This window comes from Euprymna scolopes, chromosome 13 (genome assembly GCF_053919585.1).
Source record: "Euprymna scolopes isolate OS-2025 chromosome 13, ASM5391958v1, whole genome shotgun sequence".
Lineage (NCBI taxonomy): Eukaryota > Metazoa > Mollusca > Cephalopoda > Sepiida > Sepiolidae > Euprymna > Euprymna scolopes.
In genome coordinates, this window is record NC_136494.1 from 4,359,112 (window position 1) to 4,378,777 (window position 19,666).

The window sequence follows — 19,666 nt, forward strand, 5'->3', positions numbered from 1 at the left end:
TTTCAAAGTCAACAGAGTATGGGCCATTTTTTTTTTTTTTTAACTGTCTGAGCCCCCCCCCCCCAAAAAAAAAGAAATACCAGGTTATTTTTGTTAAGCCAAAGTGTTCCTCCTTTAGAGCTACTGGCTTGTTTTTCTTCACCTTGTATCACATCTTCTTGTTGTAGGACGGAAGTAAGTGGTAAGAATGATGGGATCTTTCTGTCGCTCGAGTAAATATCTCACAACGGATACAATTCTCTATTTATATAAAAGCCAAGTACGTCCAGGAATGGAGTATTGTTGCCATATTTGGGCAGGAGCTGCTAGAAGCAGCTTATCCTACCTTGACACAGTACAAAATAGACTTCATAGCCTAGAGGATGCCCTTTTCTCTCCAATCTCTGGTCCCCCCTCGCCAATCTTTCACGAAAAACACTCATCTAGCTGAAACCACTGTCAAAAGTTTTCCCCACTCTTTATCTGTGCCTAAATCAAAACATAGATTCCATGAACAAAGCTTTTTTCTTAGAAGTTCATGCCTGTGGAACTCTTTCGTTTGTCTGTTTCCCACCTGACTACAATTTGGTTGTCTTAAAGTCCAACATAAACAAATTCTTGATGACCCCCCTCCCTTAAGTAATCTAATCTACCAAATTTCTATTACCAACGACTACTACGATATTAGCCCATTGATTACTGTACACCCAATAACCGTTATCCTCAAGTGGCCTCAGGGCCTTGATAAGCGGTGATTCCACTGTTAAAAAAAAAAGATTCTACAGGTCCAGGCTTTCACAGGTTGTCTTTGTTTTGTCTTACAGTTATCATATAGTTATCATCTAGTTATGGGAATTTATTTTATAACTTTAGGTGTTTGTGAACAAAAATTCAGTAATTACTATTTTGGAGATTTGTGTAAAAGTCTTGTATAATTAATAGTTGTACAATAATCACTATTACTAAATAATTAATCACAGAAACCTGTAAAAAGTACCCTCGGTTTCTAATTGCTGGACTATTTTTTGGAAATCACTCCCAACAAGGCATGAAGCCACTTGATGGAAGGAGCTAAAAATAAAAAGTACTACTTCAAAGTCAAAAACTTGCCAACAGTAAATGTTAGATGGAATAAATACTGATCCAAAAAACAGCAATTTTTCCTCCTTTGTCAGAAACATCGCTTATGGAATGTGAGGACTAAAGGACAAAATAAGGGGAGTGTGAGTTAATGCGACTGTCTAAAGTAAACTCAAAATTAACTTTCTATGTTCTACTCTTTTTGTCAAGTCACAATATAAGGGTCTGGTCCATTATCTTTTAATTTGTGACAGTTTTTTTTTTATTTTTTTTTATTATACTTGTTCACCCCAAAGAAGGCATATTGCCATTTGGATGTAAGGCTACTATTTGGGACTATGTAATGAGATGAGCGAGATGTTTGTTCACATTACATTTAAACTTCTGCATGTTAGTACAGTAAGGGAAACAGAAAGGGAATTCAACTTCTAGCAGTCCAAGGAAAGAAGCTATTAGAGTAGAAAGCTTTTTGGCATCTAGGGCTATCAACAGTGAAGGGATGTGATTTTGTTAATGCTTTCAAAAGATGTGACTAACTCCTCTTATTCAATTTTCAAGTCAACCACACGTGATGCATCGGATATGACTTTGATATAATTATCAACAAGATTGGATGTACAATTTTTCCTTGTAGGGCCTACCACTCCAGAATTTAACATCAACAAATTAAGGAAAAAAAAAGGCGGGGGGGAGAAAAAGTTTACAAAGTCTTCTATGATGTAAGATGTCACTAAAAATCTCACCTGATGTAAAATCTCTCGATAAATTTATTTAGAAAAAAAATGAAGGAAGGAGAGAAAAATGAAACGAGAAATGAAACCATGAATTACATCAGAAATTTTTTTTCCACATATAAAATCACACAAAAATTATGACTAATAGCCTTTTAAGCAATATCCATTGATTGTCAGTTTTTCATTTAACTAATGGATTGACTATCCAGAAATTGAGAAGAAAAATTAAATTAGCAAAAATGAGAACATAAAATCTTCATAAAAACGTTCATGATTTTTATTTTATTTGGGAGTCGCCACTTATCAAGACCAAAAGGCCACTCGAGGATAAGGGTTAATGAATGTAAGGTGGTAGTGTAGTAATCGTTAATGGTGTAAATTAGGTAGAATTTGATTATTTATAGGGACGACTCGACAAGAACTTGTTTACATTGGATTTGAGGGCTACCATGCTGTATTCAACCAGGAAGCAGGGCAGCGGAACAGTGTTCCACACGCGGGCAGTTCTGGGAAAGAAGCTTTGTTCATGGAATCTGCATCTAGATTTAGGTACAGATAAAGAGTGGGGTAAATCGTTTATAGTGGTTGTAACTAATCAAGTGTTTTTCCGTTTTTTTGTGAAAGTTTGACAAGGGAGAACCATAGATTGGAGTTCAGTCGAGCACGTGACATGAAAATAACAATATTTAAGTTTATTGTTATAATGGCTTTGATCAATATCTTTCCTTTTTACATTCTAAAATTATTGGCAAGAAAAACTTCAAACATTTAATCTTGTACACAATCTTATTTTTAATAGAGAATTATTAAAGTAAAAATAAATTTTGTTTGTTAAAAAAAAAAAAAAAAGAATGGCACTTCTACACTATTGGGACAAAATTTTGTAGTCGATAAATGGAGTTTTCACATCAAAAAACAATGGTTTCAACAAATTTTAAAAAAATTACCGGAATATTACTGGATTATTAAAAAAAAAAAAACAACTTCAATCGTGGTAGCAGGTAAAAAAAATTGCTGCCATCTTATTTAAATCGAAATGGAAAATTACCTCCCTTTTGAACTCCTGTGTCTTATGATTGTTTTCATCAAATTTTATTTTTATTTTCTTTAATAGATAATTTTCTACCTTATTGATTTTCGTAATTTTTGGATAATCATCTTAAAAATACGAAGAATACGTAGATACCATTGGTTTCATGTGAAATTCAGTTTTACGATTTCAGAAATTTCGTCCCAATAGTGTAGAAGCAGCAAAAAAATTTTAATTTAAGATACTCTTTGAAGTTTATATATTTTGTATAACTTGATAAAGGGCCTTCTCACAAAAATGAAATCCTATGATATTTCTGAACGAATACTCAATATAGTCAGAGCCTAGACAATCAAAAATTCCAGTTTGTCCTCAGTGGCCGTACATCTAAACATGATATTAATGCAGGTGTGCCCCAGGGGTTGGTTATTAGACCTTTATTGTTCCTGATATTCATAAAGGTATGAGGGGAAAGATGAATATACACATATCCATAGTGGAATGGGATCTTAAATAGATGGTAATATTTAATGCTACTAAGATTAAACTTCTTTCCTTTAACAATTACAAAACACCCTACTTGAGAGCTCATCGTTCAAACTCCTAAGCTTAACATTCACAGGAAACATGAATTGGAACAAATACACTGAGTATATTGCCAAGGCTTTTGAAAAGAAGGCGGGCTCCCTCTACTGTGCTAGAAAACTACTCAGACCAGAGAGCATCCTATATCTTTACAAAGCTACAATTCTCCAATGCATGGAGTATTGTTCTGGACTGGTGCATCAACCTCTAGTTTCTCACTTTTAGACAGTACAAAAAGGAGTCTCAAACCTAATAGGGCTCGCACTATCAACTAAGCTGTATCCTCTGTCACATCGGCACAATGTTGCATCCTTGTTCCTGTTTAACAAGTACTTTAATGGAATTTGGTTTGATGCACCCCCTTGATGTACATACTCCCAACAACCCAATAATCAGCAAAATCCCACCCCTTCACTGTAGAGATCCCTAGATGCTTGAAAGCCTTCTACTCTAATAGTTTTTTCTTTTGGACTGCCAGACTTTGGAATTCCCTCCCTGTTTTCTTCTTCTCTTACTGTACTAATCTACAAAAATTTAAATATCATGTAAACAGACATATTGGTACTCCACTCCCTATTAGACATGATCCCAAATAATAGCCCCTTACATCCAAATGGCAATATGCCTTGTTTGAAGTGAAAAAAAGTAATATGTATGTATATATATATATATATATATATTATATGAAAGTCACTTTGTGTGTGTCTCTTCCTCATAGGTTTTCTGAAACTGCTGAGCCTATCGTTTGCAAATTTCACACAGATATGTTTCTAATGTATAAATATTCATCAGATAAGTATTGAAAATAGATAAATAAGAATTTTTATAAGGGAATATTTTATGTTACACCAACCAAGGGAAATAATAAAATCTCAGCAAATCATTTCTTAAAAAAGACAGATTTATTGTCGTTTGGAGATATAGCTCAGTGTTAGAGAATTCAAATACAGATCAAATGATTCCCTGTTCAAGCCCGGTTATACCTCACCATTTTATTTAAAATTTTTCTTGTTAATGAGTTCAATTTACAATAAAAGAAGAAATACCATTTAAAATCGCCACAAATCATTTCTTCATTTGCATATTTTAAAACTAAACATTAATCAGAAGTGACTTTTCCAGGGCATTCATCATCAAGCCCAAAATATCAGCTGACGTGATATTGTAAACAAACACAGACAGAATTTGAACAACATTATTTTATTTTATTTTATTTTTTTTTTTTTGCAAATGAGTCCATCGGGCAAATTATTCCTCATATATAATAATTGATAGAGGATAGATTCTGTAATAATACATACGCAATCTGCAGAAATTAAAATATCATGTTTAAGCGTAATATAGGATCAGGCAATGCCAGGCTGTCAGCTAGTATATATATATATATATCTTATCAAGGTAAAATTGCACTAATGTAGAAAAGTTCAAGAATAAACTGAATGAATGCTCGACAAATGATATGGAGAAAGTACAAGAGGCGTTCCAAAAGTAATGCCTCCTATTTTTTATTCCACAATAGGGAATTGCAAATCACATTGTTATGATGACTGAACTTATGCATTTATGACCTGAAAGTTTCATAACATTGTTGCAGATATTGACATTGTGAGACTCTAAGAAAGCAACCCCTGTTATGGATGTGAGTAAGAAGAAGAGATGTGTCATTGAATTCCTGACAAAAGTGCATTGAGAATGTTGGTAGCTATGTAGAAAAATAAATTCTGAAGCACAAAAAGTCGCTCATTTTAATGGTACCACTCTCGTCTTCATAGCTCTGCAACTTTTTGAGTGAAAAAAAAAAAATAGGAGGCTTTACTTTTGGAACTACCCTCATATATTTGGATGGTGAAGCTATTGAGATTGTTCAGAAGTTTTGTTACCTTGGTGATACCATTGGAGAACAGGGTGGAGCAGGTGTGAGTGCGATTGCAAGAATTCCCCATCATTGGAACATGTTGCCATTGATCAATTTTACCTGACAATCATCCTATTGCGTTAACCTTATCTTCGGATAGCTCTGTATATCATTTTTGCTTTGCTGTGTTGCAAATTATTGTATGATTGGTGTGTGTAGATAAAAGATGATGTTTGTTTATGAGAGAATTCTTTGTCCAGATATTCTGAACTACAAATTCTGAATGCACATAGAATTCAAATACCTCACAAATATGTTGAAAACCTTTCAACATCCCCCATATTAAATGCAAAGAAAAAAAAGCCAAATATTTTCCAGGATAAATAAACAAGAATCATGTACATCAGACAGTTCTCTCATAAACAGACATTTTTTACGTACACAAAACAATCATACAATAATTTACACTAAACAAACTAGGAATTCCAATCATACAAACCACATCACAAACTATGAAACAAACATTAAAATAACAAAACATCTCCAAAACAAACAATTTCAATGCAGGCATATACATTGTTCCTTGCCAAAATTGCCATCATATATAGTTTGGTGAAACCCAAATAGATTAGAGAAAAAGCTCAATGAACATAAGAGAGATAAGAAATAGCAATTCTATGAGTGCATTATTCTCTCATTTATTGCAGCATAATTATAACTAAAAGGCGGTCAACTAGCGCTTATGCAATGTCCATGACTTCCATTCGTTCAAACACGAGATTGCCTAATGTATGTAATGATTGTGTAAACATGAAACACTAGTGTCTGCAGGTATAAAGAATAATGATTGTTTAACGATAATATATAAATTCTTTAAACTAAATATCCTTTTTTTTCTTTCTATCATTTATTTATTTTTTTTAAACTTGAATTCTAATTCTTAGCCATACTCCAAATATTGACCTTTTTCGGAAATGTTAACATTTCGTTTGCTTCTTGCTGAAACCATTTTAAAGCAATCAGCACTTTTAGGATATCTTTTAATGTCATAAATGTCAGACTCATTAACTTGTTTATCTTCTCTATTATATAAAAGGAACTTTGCGTGTGTGAGAGTTCGTTCCCTATGGACTCCAAAACGAATGGGTCGTTTTTTTTTTTTGTTTTTTTTAATTTCACACGAATCTACTTTATATCTGACAGTGTTCTTAGATAGGTTTTGTATTGGAATGTCTTTGATAAGTATTGATAATCAAAAAAATACAATGAAAGCAGGAACAGGCGGTTTTGACCAAAGTTAACGTCTTACATAGCCTAACATCATAAGTGCATTTGAGAATCTTTATGACCATACAAGCCAAAAGTCTCGACATATAAAATCAACAGTAGGTTCTTTGATATGACAGGGGTACGTTCAAGATGAATGTTTCTGTTTAGAGCACAGTTGAAGCATGATACTTTTGCATTTTAAACTTTAATTCAAGCCATATTTTATATAATCAACAGGAGGTTCTCTACAGTGCAATGTAGATAACAATGTATTGTGCAATAAATCGCTGCAGGGAGGCATATGAAGCTCCGTCCCAGTGCACAGTGATGGATCCTCAAATAGAGCAGGCAATCAATCGATTTGATCGAAAGATGGTCGATTTCACCGATTTCGATGACAATAAAAATATGGGAGTGTGAAACATTCTCTGATCATCATTCAATCCTAAGCAACGTCGGGTCTCCCTGCTTGTATTAAATAAATCAAACTTTTATAAGAGTTTTGGATGTAGATTACTTAGATAAGTAGTATGTATGTTTAGATTTGAACAATGATGATACAATAATATTGTGGAGTCTGCGTTGGTGTCGGATGTCTATAGAATGGAAATATATTCAAACATGGCAGCAAACGAAGAACAACAGACGAATAAAATTGAAATTTCTATAGGCCAACTAGTAATAAATAATTTTGTCGAGACGGTTTTAAAAAAAAAAAAAATACACGTACATACACACTAATACACCAGACAAAGCAAGAAGCATCAAAAGTTTTTGATTGTTTTTTTTTTTTTTTTTGTCAATACGGAACATTTGCAGCTTATGTATTTTTGTATTTATATTTTATTTTAAAAGCTGTCTCGGAAAAGCGGGAAAGAAAACAATACAGACGCTTTCTTTGTATTTGCGATGATAGCAACTTGGAAAAATGGAACTTGTTAATGCTGCTACCTTTTATTCATGTTGGGTTTACAATAGTTAACGAAAAAAAGTGAAAGAAATAGATACCAAATAAATGTTACCAATGACAATAAAAGTTACTTTTCTACCTAGGTGGATATTTTTTGTTATTTTTACAGTATTTTAATTTTTTGTTGCATTTTGTCTTAAAAAACTGATCTAACGTTGTTTTTTTTTCTTTTTCAAAATGGTCGACTACATATTCCGAAATTTACCAAAGTCTCTTTTTTGTTAAATTGATTTTCAAATAATAGTAAACAAATACATCTTCCAACTCCGTTCTGTTATTGTCAACCATTTCTAGTCAATTCAAAAGGAATTTAGTAACGACCTAGCAGGGAGACCCGACGTTAATCGGGATTTAATGAAGATGAACTAATGTTTCACCCTCCCACATTTTGTCATCGGAATCCGCGAAATCACCCATTTTCCAATCAAATCGATTAATTGCCTGTGTAGTTGAACTGAGTCACCAATCTGTAGAGATAGGGGTTACCCAATCTTGTAGATTTTATGATGCGTGTTCAAAAACTCAGACCTCAAAATGAGACAATGGCTACCGAGTTACAATATATTCAAAGAATATATTTTATTAAACGAACAACGTAAAAACAAGTGTGTGTGTGTTTGTGTGTGCACGCACACGCATAAGCAGGCTTTTTAACTTGAAATGTTTGTATGTTCGTTATGTGTATATCTATAAACAGGAAAAGTTTTAATAAGTTCATTGTGAATGCATGTGTATCTAGTGTTCATACAAGTTCGTTAATGTAGTTTTAGGCATGTGTATTCTTACCTTGAGAAAGGATGTACCTTTATTTTATAAACGAAGATACCGCCTGTTGAGGCGAACAGAAAGTGTGTCTGTCTACATTGGAGATTCAGACGAGAGAGAACGGAAGTGGATAGAGAATGAGAAACAGGAAGTAGAGATGTTACCTGCTGGATAGATCTAAAGCTAAGACAAGGGCAAATAACCGGTGCATATTGATGAATGCTTGTGTGCATGTGTGCGCGACATACCTATTCACATATCAGTCTGAAAAACGTATGTCTATTACCTGCTCTAGTTAGAGACCCACCGCATTGCACTTGGAACAGGCTTCACATCCATCCTCACAGTGACTTAGTCCAAAATACATTGTAGTTTATGTAGCACTGTAGAGAACTTGTTGATTTTATAACATTTTTTTAATACATAACTACTTAAAGTTTTAAATGCAAAAGTCAAGTATCATGGTTCTGTTGTGCTTTAAACAGAAACAATTATTTCGAATGGGTCTCTGTCATATCAAAGAACCTACTGTTGATTTTATATGCCTAGCTTTTCTGCTTGTGTGATAATAAAACTTCTCAAATGCACTTACGATGTTAGGCTGTATAAGGTGTTAACTTTATAGTCAAAATTACCTGTTCCTTCTTTCATCGGACTTTTTTTTTTCGATTATCAATACTTATTGAAGATATTTCCATACAAAACCTATCTAAGAACATTGCCAGGCACATAAAGTACATTTGTGCGAAATGTAAAAAAAATAAATCGGCCCAGCTGTTTTGGGAGTCCATAAGGAACTCACACACACACACACACACACACAAACTTTCCTTTTATCTCATATTAATAAAGATAGATTGTTTCTTACTTTTTTTTTATTAATGTTTTATTTTTATAGACCTTTTATTCTCCGAAATCGATAATCTACATACTACTACTATTACTACTGCACATTTATCATCACTTATTCTCTAAGTTTGAGGGTTGGACATTTAGGTCGTTGACTTGGTCCAATGACGTCTCGCCACGCGATTCGATCAATTGCTAATTTTTAACGTATCATGTTTCAGATCCTGCTTGATGTCATCACTTCACCTTTTTCTAGGTCGATCTTTTGGACAAGCTCCATGGACATCAAAATTAATGATTTTTCTTGGCCGCTTGTCGACTGCCAATGCATTGGATATGGCCAAACCATCTCCGTCTATTCCTACATGGAGTCTCATCTACTGAATTGAGATCAAATCTAGGGACAGACTAGTGGTAGATGCACCACCCCAGATGTGGCAACAATACTCCATACATGTGCGAATGGTGGCTTTGTAGAGGTGCAGGATACTCTCAGGGGTGAGTAGTTTTCTAACACGATAGAGGGAACTCCACCTTTTCCTGGGTCGACTTCTGTGACAAGCTCCAAGGGCATCAAAGTTAATGATTCTTCTTGGCCACTTGTCGACTTTCATAGACCAATAGAAAGACTCTCGCCCCCCCCCACCTCATCCCTCAAGCCAACATTACTCTATGCCTAAGTTGAATAAAAAAAATTTTTAATATAGTTTTATTGTAATAATTTTTTTATAATATGCCAATATTGTAAATTTTGACAAAATAAATTGGTTATTTGCCGACTACCCTGCAAACCAACTTAGTCTGTTCCAGTATAGGGTCTCATCTACTGAATTGAGATTTTTTTTTACACAGTGGTCACCACTTATCAAGGCCCAGAAGCCACTCAGGGATAAGGGTTATTGCAAGTACATTACGTTTGTGTGGAGATTTGATGAAGTGTTTACTTAAGGGGGCGGTTCATTAGGAATTTGTTAACATTGGACTTGAAGACATCCAAGTTGTAGTCAGGTGGGAAGCAGGAAGACGGAACAGAGTTCCACAGGCGTGCAGTTCTAAAAAAGAAGCTTTGTTCATGGAATCCACGTTTTGATTTAGGCACAGATAAAGAGGGGGAAATTTTTCACAGTGGATTCAGCTAGATGGGTGTTTTTTGGAGTTCAGACGAGCACCTGCCATGGAAATAACAATAAAACAAAGATAGGCTCACAACGTCTCTTCTGTGGGAGAGAGGTTGCAGGGTAGAGAAAAGGGCATCCCCCACTAAGCCACAAAGTCTATTTCGTACTCTTTCAAGGCAGGATAGGCTGTTTTTAGCAGCTCCTGCCCAGATATGGCAATAGTATTCCATCCTTGGACGTACTTGGCTTTTATATAGATAGAGAATTGCATCCGTACTGAGATATCTTCTGGAGCGGTAGAAGGATCCCACCATCTTTGCAGCGACCTTGGCAACAGACTTGATGTACGTGTTCCATTTCAGATCAGGAGTAAAGGTCAAACACAGAAGCTTGTCAAAACACGGGGCCTCTTCCAGACGAGAGTCATCCATCACAATTGATACCAGATAAGGATCAAAGCATTGATGATATAAGGATAGGAGTTTGATTTTAGATGCATTAAAGGTAACCAGCCACGTCTTCCCCCACTGAACCACGCGCTCGAGATCAGAGGAGAGAGAATCAGAGAGAACTTTGTCATTTACAGCCTTTGATGTGTTGCCGTAGATGGTCGTGTCATCAGCATAGATGTCAACGAATGATTTAAGTATATGTTTAGGGAGGTCATTGATGTAGATCAGGAAGAGAGTTGGGCCTAGGATTGACCCTTGAGGGACTCCAGCATTAATACTGCAGGCCTCTGATTTTTGTCCATCAACCACTACTCTTATGAGCCTATCAGAGAGAAATGATTTAATGATTGAGAAAACATTTCCAGTTATACCGTAGCTGGAAATCTTGTGAAGTAGACCCTTATGCCATACCTTGTCGAAGGCCTTTGATATGTCAAGATCAAACTTAGATCTCAGCTCATTGAGAGGGGTTCTATCAGCAAGTTTTGAGGAGCATATCCATCGTATTGCATGATCGTTGCGAGTTAGTCTGGTAATGTATTCAACTGTAACACTTACAATTCTTACTGCCATACATGAGAATGCTTCTGATGCAGGTGTTACAAGCATAGCCATTACTCTGTAACGAGATGTCTCTGCAAGTGAGGACTGTGAGGAGCTCTCTTAATTTTTTCCCACACAGAACGGATTCTGGCAGTTGCTGTATCGTAACGGTGAGCTCTATCACCAGGCACATCATCAAGACAGCAGACAGTCTAAACTACCACAAGGTTCTCTTCCTGCAACTCTACTTGCTCGATATATTAAGTAGTGGGAATGGACATCAATCTAAAACACTTTGTGCAAGTAAAGTTTTGATTGTATGATATATACATGTTTTGCAAGTAAAGTTTTGTTTGTATGATATATACATGTTTTGCAAGTAAAGTTTTGTTTGTATGATATATACATGTTTTGCAAGTAAAGTTTTGATTGTATGATATATACATGTTTTGCAAGTAAAGTTTTAATTGTATAATATACATGTTTTGCAAGTAAAGTTTTGATTGTATGATATATACATATTTTGCAAGTAAAGTTTTGTTTGTATGATATATACATGTTTTGCAAGTAAAGTTTTGTTTGTATGATATATACATGTTTTGCAAGTAAAGTTTTGATTGTATGATATATACATGTTTTGCAAGTAAAGTTTTGATTGTATGATATATACATGTTTTGCAAGTAAAGTTTTGATTGTATGATATATACATGTTTTGCAACTAAAGTTTTGATTGTATGATATACATGTTTTGCAAGTAAAGTTTTGATTGTATGATATATACATGTTTTGCAAGTAAAGTTTTGATTGTATGATATATACATGTTTTGCAAGTAAAGTTTTGATTGTATGATATATACATGTTTTGCAAGTAAAGTTTTGATTGTATGATATATACATGTTTTGCAAGTAAAGTTTTGATTGTATGATATATACATGTTTTGCAAGTAAAGTTTTGATTGTATGATATATACATGTTTTGCAAGTAAAGTTTTAATTGTATAATATACATGTTTTGCAAGTAAAGTTTTGTTTGTATGATATATACATGTTTTGCAAGTAAAGTTTTGATTGTATGATATATACATGTTTTGCAAGTAAAGTTTTGATTGTATGATATATACATGTTTTGCAAGTAAAGTTTTAATTGTATAATATACATGTTTTGCAAGTAAAGTTTTGATTGTATGATATATACATGTTTTGCAAGTAAAGTTTTGTTTGTATGATATATACATGTTTTGCAAGTAAAGTTTTGATTGTATGATATATACATGTTTTGCAAGTAAAGTTTTGATTGTATGATATATACATGTTTTGCAAGTAAAGTTTTGATTGTATGATATATACATGTTTTGCAAGTAAAGTTTTAATTGTATAATATACATGTTTTGCAAGTAAAGTTTTGATTGTATGATATATACATGTTTTGCAAGTAAAGTTTTGTTTGTATGATATATACATGTTTTGCAAGTAAAGTTTTGTTTGTATGATATATACATGTTTTGCAAGTAAAGTTTTGATTGTATGATATATACATGTTTTGCAAGTAAAGTTTTGATTGTATGATATATACATGTTTTGCAAGTAAAGTTTTGATTGTATGATATATACATGTTTTGCAAGTAAAGTTTTGATTGTATGATATATACATGTTTTGCAAGTAAAGTTTTGTTTGTATGATATATACATGTTTTGCAAGTAAAGTTTTGATTTTATGATATACATGTTTTGCAAGTAAAGTTTTGATTGTATGATATATACATGTTTTGCAAGTAAAGTTTTGATTGTATGATATATACATGTTTTGCAAGTAAAGTTTTAATTGTATGATATACATGTTTTGCAAGTAAAGTTTTGTTTGTATGATATATACATGTTTTGCAAGTAAAGTTTTGATTGTATGATATATACATGTTTTGCAAGTAAAGTTTTGATTGTATGATATATACATGTTTTGCAAGTAAAGTTTTGATTGTATGATATATACATGTTTTGCAAGTAAAGTTTTGATTGTATGATATATACATGTTTTGCAAGTAAAGTTTTGATTGTATGATATATACATGTTTTGCAAGTAAAGTTTTGTTTGTATGATATATACATGTTTTGCAAGTAAAGTTTTGATTGTATGATATATACATGTTTTGCAAGTAAAGTTTTGATTGTATGATATATACATGTTTTGCAAGTAAAGTTTTAATTGTATAATATACATGTTTTGCAAGTAAAGTTTTGATTGTATGATATATACATGTTTTGCAAGTAAAGTTTTGATTGTATGATATATACATGTTTTGCAAGTAAAGTTTTGATTGTATGATATATACATGTTTTGCAAGTAAAGTTTTGATTGTATGATATATACATGTTTTGCAAGTAAAGTTTTGATTGTATGATATATACATGTTTTGCAACTAAAGTTTTGATTGTATGATATATACATGTTTTGCAACTAAAGTTTTGATTGTATGATATATACATGTTTTGCAAGTAAAGTTTTGATTGTATGATATATACATGTTTTGCAAGTAAAGTTTTGATTGTATGATATATACATGTTTTGCAAGTAAAGTTTTGATTGTATGATATATACATGTTTTGCAAGTAAAGTTTTGTTTGTATGATATATACATGTTTTGAAAGTAAAGTTTTGATTGTATGATATATACATGTTTTGCAAGTAAAGTTTTGATTGTATGATATATACATGTTTTGCAAGTAAAGTTTTGATTGTATGATATATACATGTTTTGCAAGTAAAGTTTTGATTGTATGATATATACATGTTTTGAAAGTAAAGTTTTGATTGTATGATATATACATGTTTTGCAAGAATTAATTTTATTTTAGATTTTTTCTTTCTCCATTCCATATTGATCATCGAATAAAGATGTATGAGTTTTTAACTTAGTTGATTACTCATTGCAGTTAGCTAGTCTATTTTAACTTTAATTTCATGTGGATTGATCAAGATTAAGATTTTTATCAAATAGAGGAACTAAAACCCTTCCTTTCTGTCTTAATTTGTATAAAAATTGGCTGATAAATTGCTTATGGTGTTCTTAGATAGGTTTTGTATTGGAATGCCTCTGATAAATATTGATAATCAAAAAATCCAATTGAAACGAGGAGCAGCTCGATTTTGAACAAAGTTAAACACCTTACAAAGCCAAACATCATGAGTGTATAAGTTTTATTACTACACAAGCAGAAGGGCCCAGCATATAAAATTAGCAGTAGTTTCTTTGATATGACAGGACCACATTTGAAATGAATGTTTCTTTTTAGGGCACAATTGAACAATGAAAATTAGCATTCTAAACAACAACAAAAAATGCTATTCTTTTTAGAGCTGACAAATATAAACCTGTTACAAAGTAGTGACCCTACGTCAATGGCGATTAAGTTAGCTGGTGTGAATTTTGACAAGGGTCACCTTCAGTGCATGTTAACCCAGATCTGTAAAGCAGTGCATTCCTAGGGTTTAATGAAAAATGGGTGATGTAAAGTTGAGATGGGATGGTGGACAAAACGGAGACTGAAGAATGATGCCACGTTTTCAAGCAGGGAGAAAACTAAGGTTTCAGACGAGTCTCTCCATGGAAACGATACAGGTGAGCCACATCCAATGATGTAGAAACCTATGATCTAAGGCGATACAGGTGAGCCACATCCAATGATGTAGAAACCTATGATCTAAGGCGAATGTTATTGATGTCTCTGTCCATTTGAACCACTCGTTTAAGTAAATTAGAAAGTCAAATTTAGGAAGTAAATTCAATTATATTTATTTGGCAAAAAGATAAAACAATTGTGCTTCAATACCATGTGAGGGAAAAGGTGGCAAAAATTTATAAAAAAAGAGGACACAGTAGTCAAGCACCTGTTTAAATTTACCCTAACTTGTTACATTGTTGTTGCATTTATTGCTTTACTTGAAAGTCAATTCTAAGGTCCATGGATTCTGATTTAAAACACAGCCCTCCTTTGGTTCAATCGAAACCGACGGTGAAAAATTTCATGTAGTGTCCGTGTAGTCCTCTTTTTGGTGCAGGAGTGAATAAAAGGTTGTGCGATGTTTATCATAATGACCATTAAGGAGATTGTAGACCAAAATCAGATCCCTGCGTAGTCGTCATCAGTGCTAAAGGGAGAAAAGATTAAGCTTTTTAAGTCGGCTTTCGTAGAGCAGATCAGATAGAATGGTGGTGACTATGTAGAAAAAACAAATTCTAGAGCACAAAAATTTGCTCGTTTTAATGGTGCCACTCCCGTTTGTGTAGCTCTTCAACATTTTAGTTTTTTTACTTAAAAAAAAAGGTCTTACTTTTGAAACAACACTCGTATATAACTATGTATGCTCTCCTTTTGGGGGAGAGAACTTTTGTTAAATTATATCACTTGTTACATACGGTAATGCTAAGCTGTTTGTAGATAATAATGCAATTCATTTCAGTTCAATTTATTTGGCAAAAAAAACAAAACAATGTGCTTCAATACCATGTACATAAAATGTGATAAAAATTTACAAAGATGAGACAGTAATGAAGCACCTGTGTAAATTTATATTAAATGGTTGCGTTGTTGAGCATTGAGATTGTAGGCCAAAATCAAAAATAACTAACTACAATAACAAAATCAAAAATAACTAACTACAATAACACTGACTTGTCTGAACTAAGTAACTTCTCTCCAAATAAAACCATATATGAAAACTCGGCAAATGTCTCCTTGTGTTACCTTCTTTGTGAAAAGAAGCAGAAAGCATGTAAAAGACTAGCGCCTATAAACACCTGCAAGTATGTATAAAGACGTCTATTCTGTTATTAAAAATGTTGCATATTCCCTTATTTTGTCCTTTAGTCCTCACATTCACTGAGTGATGTTACTGACAATGGGAGAAGAGTTATTGTATACAGAGTGGAAATCTATCCGTATTGTTTTTATCATTGGTTTTTGACATTGAAGTAGTAATTTATTTTATTTTGTTTTTTTAGAACTCTTTACATCAAGTGGCTTTATGCCTTGTCTAGGGTGATTTCCATTAAAGGAAAACAATTTTAAATCTTGTCATCTCGTCTCCTATCATATCCTTTGTATTTGTTAATCACCACGTAACAGGTCTGTAACAAAGAAATAATTTACCAAATTAAAAAAAAACAAAACAAAAACAATCAATTTGTCATGCTTTTTTGATGTTTTATTCTTGAACTTTGATAAGCGTGTTAAGTTTTGAGATATTGTGTTGAACAAAGATGACGGCGTAGTTCAGATCAGTAACCAAGATGGCGGCCAAGAATCAAATGCGGTCCGTGCCGTAGTTAACTTATTGAATCCAAAATTCGACAATTTTTATAATAATTTTGAAACATTTTCATTGGTTGTTTAGCACAGCCGTTGGTTATAGAAATGATTGGCGAATCCATTCGTCTCATACCCCCATCAGGAGTCAAAAACATTTTACAAAGGGTCACACTGAGTGCATGATAATAACCAAGATCTGTAAAACAGAATTTTCCCAAGTTTAAATGAAATCCAGATGACACAAAGTTAAAGTAAAGAGCATACGTCGAACGCTGTAGAGAAAATGGAGAGGAGATTAAGAAATGTTTTCAGGGAGGGTTTTTGTGGAAGTTGTGCAAACAAGATATTGCCAATGATAATGTTAGCGAATATTACTGATGTTTTTGCCCAACTGCATCACTCATTTCGTTAAGTTAGAAAGTTAAGAAGTAAAGAACTATTTAAGAGAACATTAGTCTCTCTCTCTCTCTCTCTCTCTCTCTCTCTCTCTCTCTCTCTCTCTCTCTCTCTCTCTCTCTCTCCTAAATCTGTATTCTTCAAATAATGTCTCTGTCCGTCTGCATCTCTCATTTCTTAAGTTAAAAAGTTATGTTTAAGAAGTAAATAACTAGATAAGATAACATTAGTCTCTCTTTCTTTTAGGTGAATTCTATATATGAAAACACCCAGCAAACGTCTCTTTATGTTATTTTCTTCTTGAAAAGAAGAAGAAACGCATAAAAGATCAGCATGTATGTCTTATTTGTTATGAAAAATGTTGCATAATTTCCTTAGACACCCTTACCAGAGAATGCCGGCAGGGCTGCCCAGGCAATTTTTGTTTGGCCAGAATGCTCTTCCTTTATTTGTTATTGAAAATTTTACAAGTCTACGAACAGACTGTCAGTCAGTGTACTTTCTCCTTGATTCACTAAATGATGGCCTGCTTTTAATGATTATATTTAAATTAAAGAATATCGTTTTCAATTTTGAAGAATTGGTTCATGAAATCTTGTGAAAAATTCTCATAATCAAATTATTTTAAGATAAAAATTTTTTTTTCTCTTCCTTTGTCTTCTTCCATTTGTTGATTCCAATCGCAGACAACTGTCTTCCTCATCACCTCATTTTGACTAACATCATAGTTAAGCCTCTTTTTCCCCGTTTCCTAATCCGGTTAGACTCTCTTCTATCGTAATAAGTTGTTACCTTCCGCCTATCGGATGACTGGATCCCTTCCCAGTATAACAAGAAGAAAAGAGAGAAAAAAAACATTTCTAAGGATGGGATGCTGAACAAATAGCTTCATCTTTTTTTCTTTATAATAACAATTATGTAAAGTGTGCAGAAGAACGGCCCGTCTGCTCAGTGCTTAGTCATTTTCTATGGAAAGGTTAGCAATGATGTCATAAAATGTTAAGTTATGCATCATAAATTAGTGCTTTGTGTGTGTATGTATGTGTATGTATATATGTGTGTGTATATGCTTATGTGTATGTATATATGTGTGTGTATATGCTTATGTGTATGTATATATGTGTGTGTATATGCTTATGTGTATGTATATATGTGTGTGTATATGCTTATGTGTATGTATATATGTGTGTGTATATGCTTATGTGTCTATATATGTGTATGTATATATTTGTATGTATATGTGTGTATGCTTATATGTATATATGTGTGTGTGTACGCTTATATGTATATATGTGTGTGTGTATGCTTATATGTATATATGTGTGTGTGTATGCTTATATGTATATATGTGTGTGTGTATGCTTATATGTATATATGTGTGTGTGTGTGTATGCTTATATGTATATATGTGTGTGTGTGTGTATGCTTATATGTATATGTGTGTGTGTGTGTATGCTTATATGTATATGTGTGTGTGTGTGTGTATGCTTATATGTATATATGTGTGTGTGTGTGTATGCTTATATGTATATATGTGTGTGTGTGTGTATGCTTATATGTATATATGTGTGTGTGTGTATGCTTATATGTATATATGTGTGTGTGTGTATGCTTATATGTATATATGTGTGTGTGTGTATGCTTATATGTATATATGTGTGTGTGTGTGTATGCTTATATGTATATATGTGTGTGTGTGTGTATGCTTATATGTATATATGTGTGTGTGTGTGTATGCTTATATGTATATATGTGTGTGTGTGTGTATGCTTATATGTATATATGTGTGTGTGTGTGTATGCTTATATGTATATATGTGTGTGTGTGTGTATGCTTATATGTATATATGTGTGTGTGTGTGTGTATGCTTATATGTATATGTGTGTGTATATGCTTATATGTATGTATGCGTGTGTATATGCTTATATGTATGTATGCGTGTGTATATGCTTATATGTATGTATGTATGCGTGTGTATATGCTTATATGTATGTATGCGTGTGTATATGCTTATATGTATGTATGCGTGTGTATATGCTTATATGTATGTATGCGTGTGTGTATGCTTATATGTATGTATGCGTGTGTGTATGCTTATATGTATGTATGCGTGTGTGTATGCTTATATGTATGTATGCGTGTGTATATGCTTATATGTATGTATGCGTGTGTGTATGCTTATATGTATGTATGCGTGTGTATATGCTTATATGTATGTATGCGTGTGTATATGCTTATATGTATGTATGCGTGTGTATATGCTTATATGTATGTATGCGTGTGTATATGCTTATATGTATGTATGCGTGTGTATATGCTTATATGTATGTATGCGTGTGTATATGCTTATATATGTGTGTATGTATTTATAACAATGCATAAAACAAAAATATAGTGATGTTGTATACAACATAATCTTATTGACACACCGGTTCTCATCAGATCAGCGAAGTTAAGGAACATTGAGCCTGGTCAGTACCAGATGGGTGACCATTTGGGAATTCTAGGTGTTGTATGTGCTATCCGCTTATCTTAGCATTGTTTCCAGTCGGCCTGAACCTCCATTTGCCACTGGTATTTAACAACGCCGACTCGAGGGATGTGGTTTGAGATTGCTCAACTCTTGCTGCAAAAATTTCACGTGCAGGCACCTGGACAGCCGGTATCCATAGTCTGTCAAAATTGAAGGAAGCTACCATGAGTGTGTATATGTATGTACGACAGTGAATAAAATAA

General features: G+C 33.1%; 1 protein-coding gene across 6 annotated transcripts in view; it reads left to right on the plus strand.

Moving 5' to 3' along the window:
- The window catches only part of LOC145291923 (E3 ubiquitin-protein ligase LRSAM1-like), a 106,800-nt gene extending 96,111 nt beyond the window's left edge, over positions 1-10,689 (plus strand). For 2 of the 6 annotated variants that reach the window (XM_080137775.1, XM_080137776.1), the window contains exon 7: positions 9,338-9,600. In XM_080137775.1, coding sequence (XP_079993901.1) covers positions 9,338-9,505 — 168 coding nt within the window. In that variant the 3' untranslated portion in view covers positions 9,506-9,600. Of the gene's footprint in view, positions 1-6,769; positions 6,809-7,387; positions 7,490-9,337; positions 9,601-10,596 lie in introns of those variants that run through there. The other 4 variants (XM_080137778.1, XM_080137774.1, XM_080137777.1 and 1 more) reach the window with 4 other exon arrangements.
- The last annotated feature ends 8,977 nt before the right edge of the window (positions 10,690-19,666 follow it).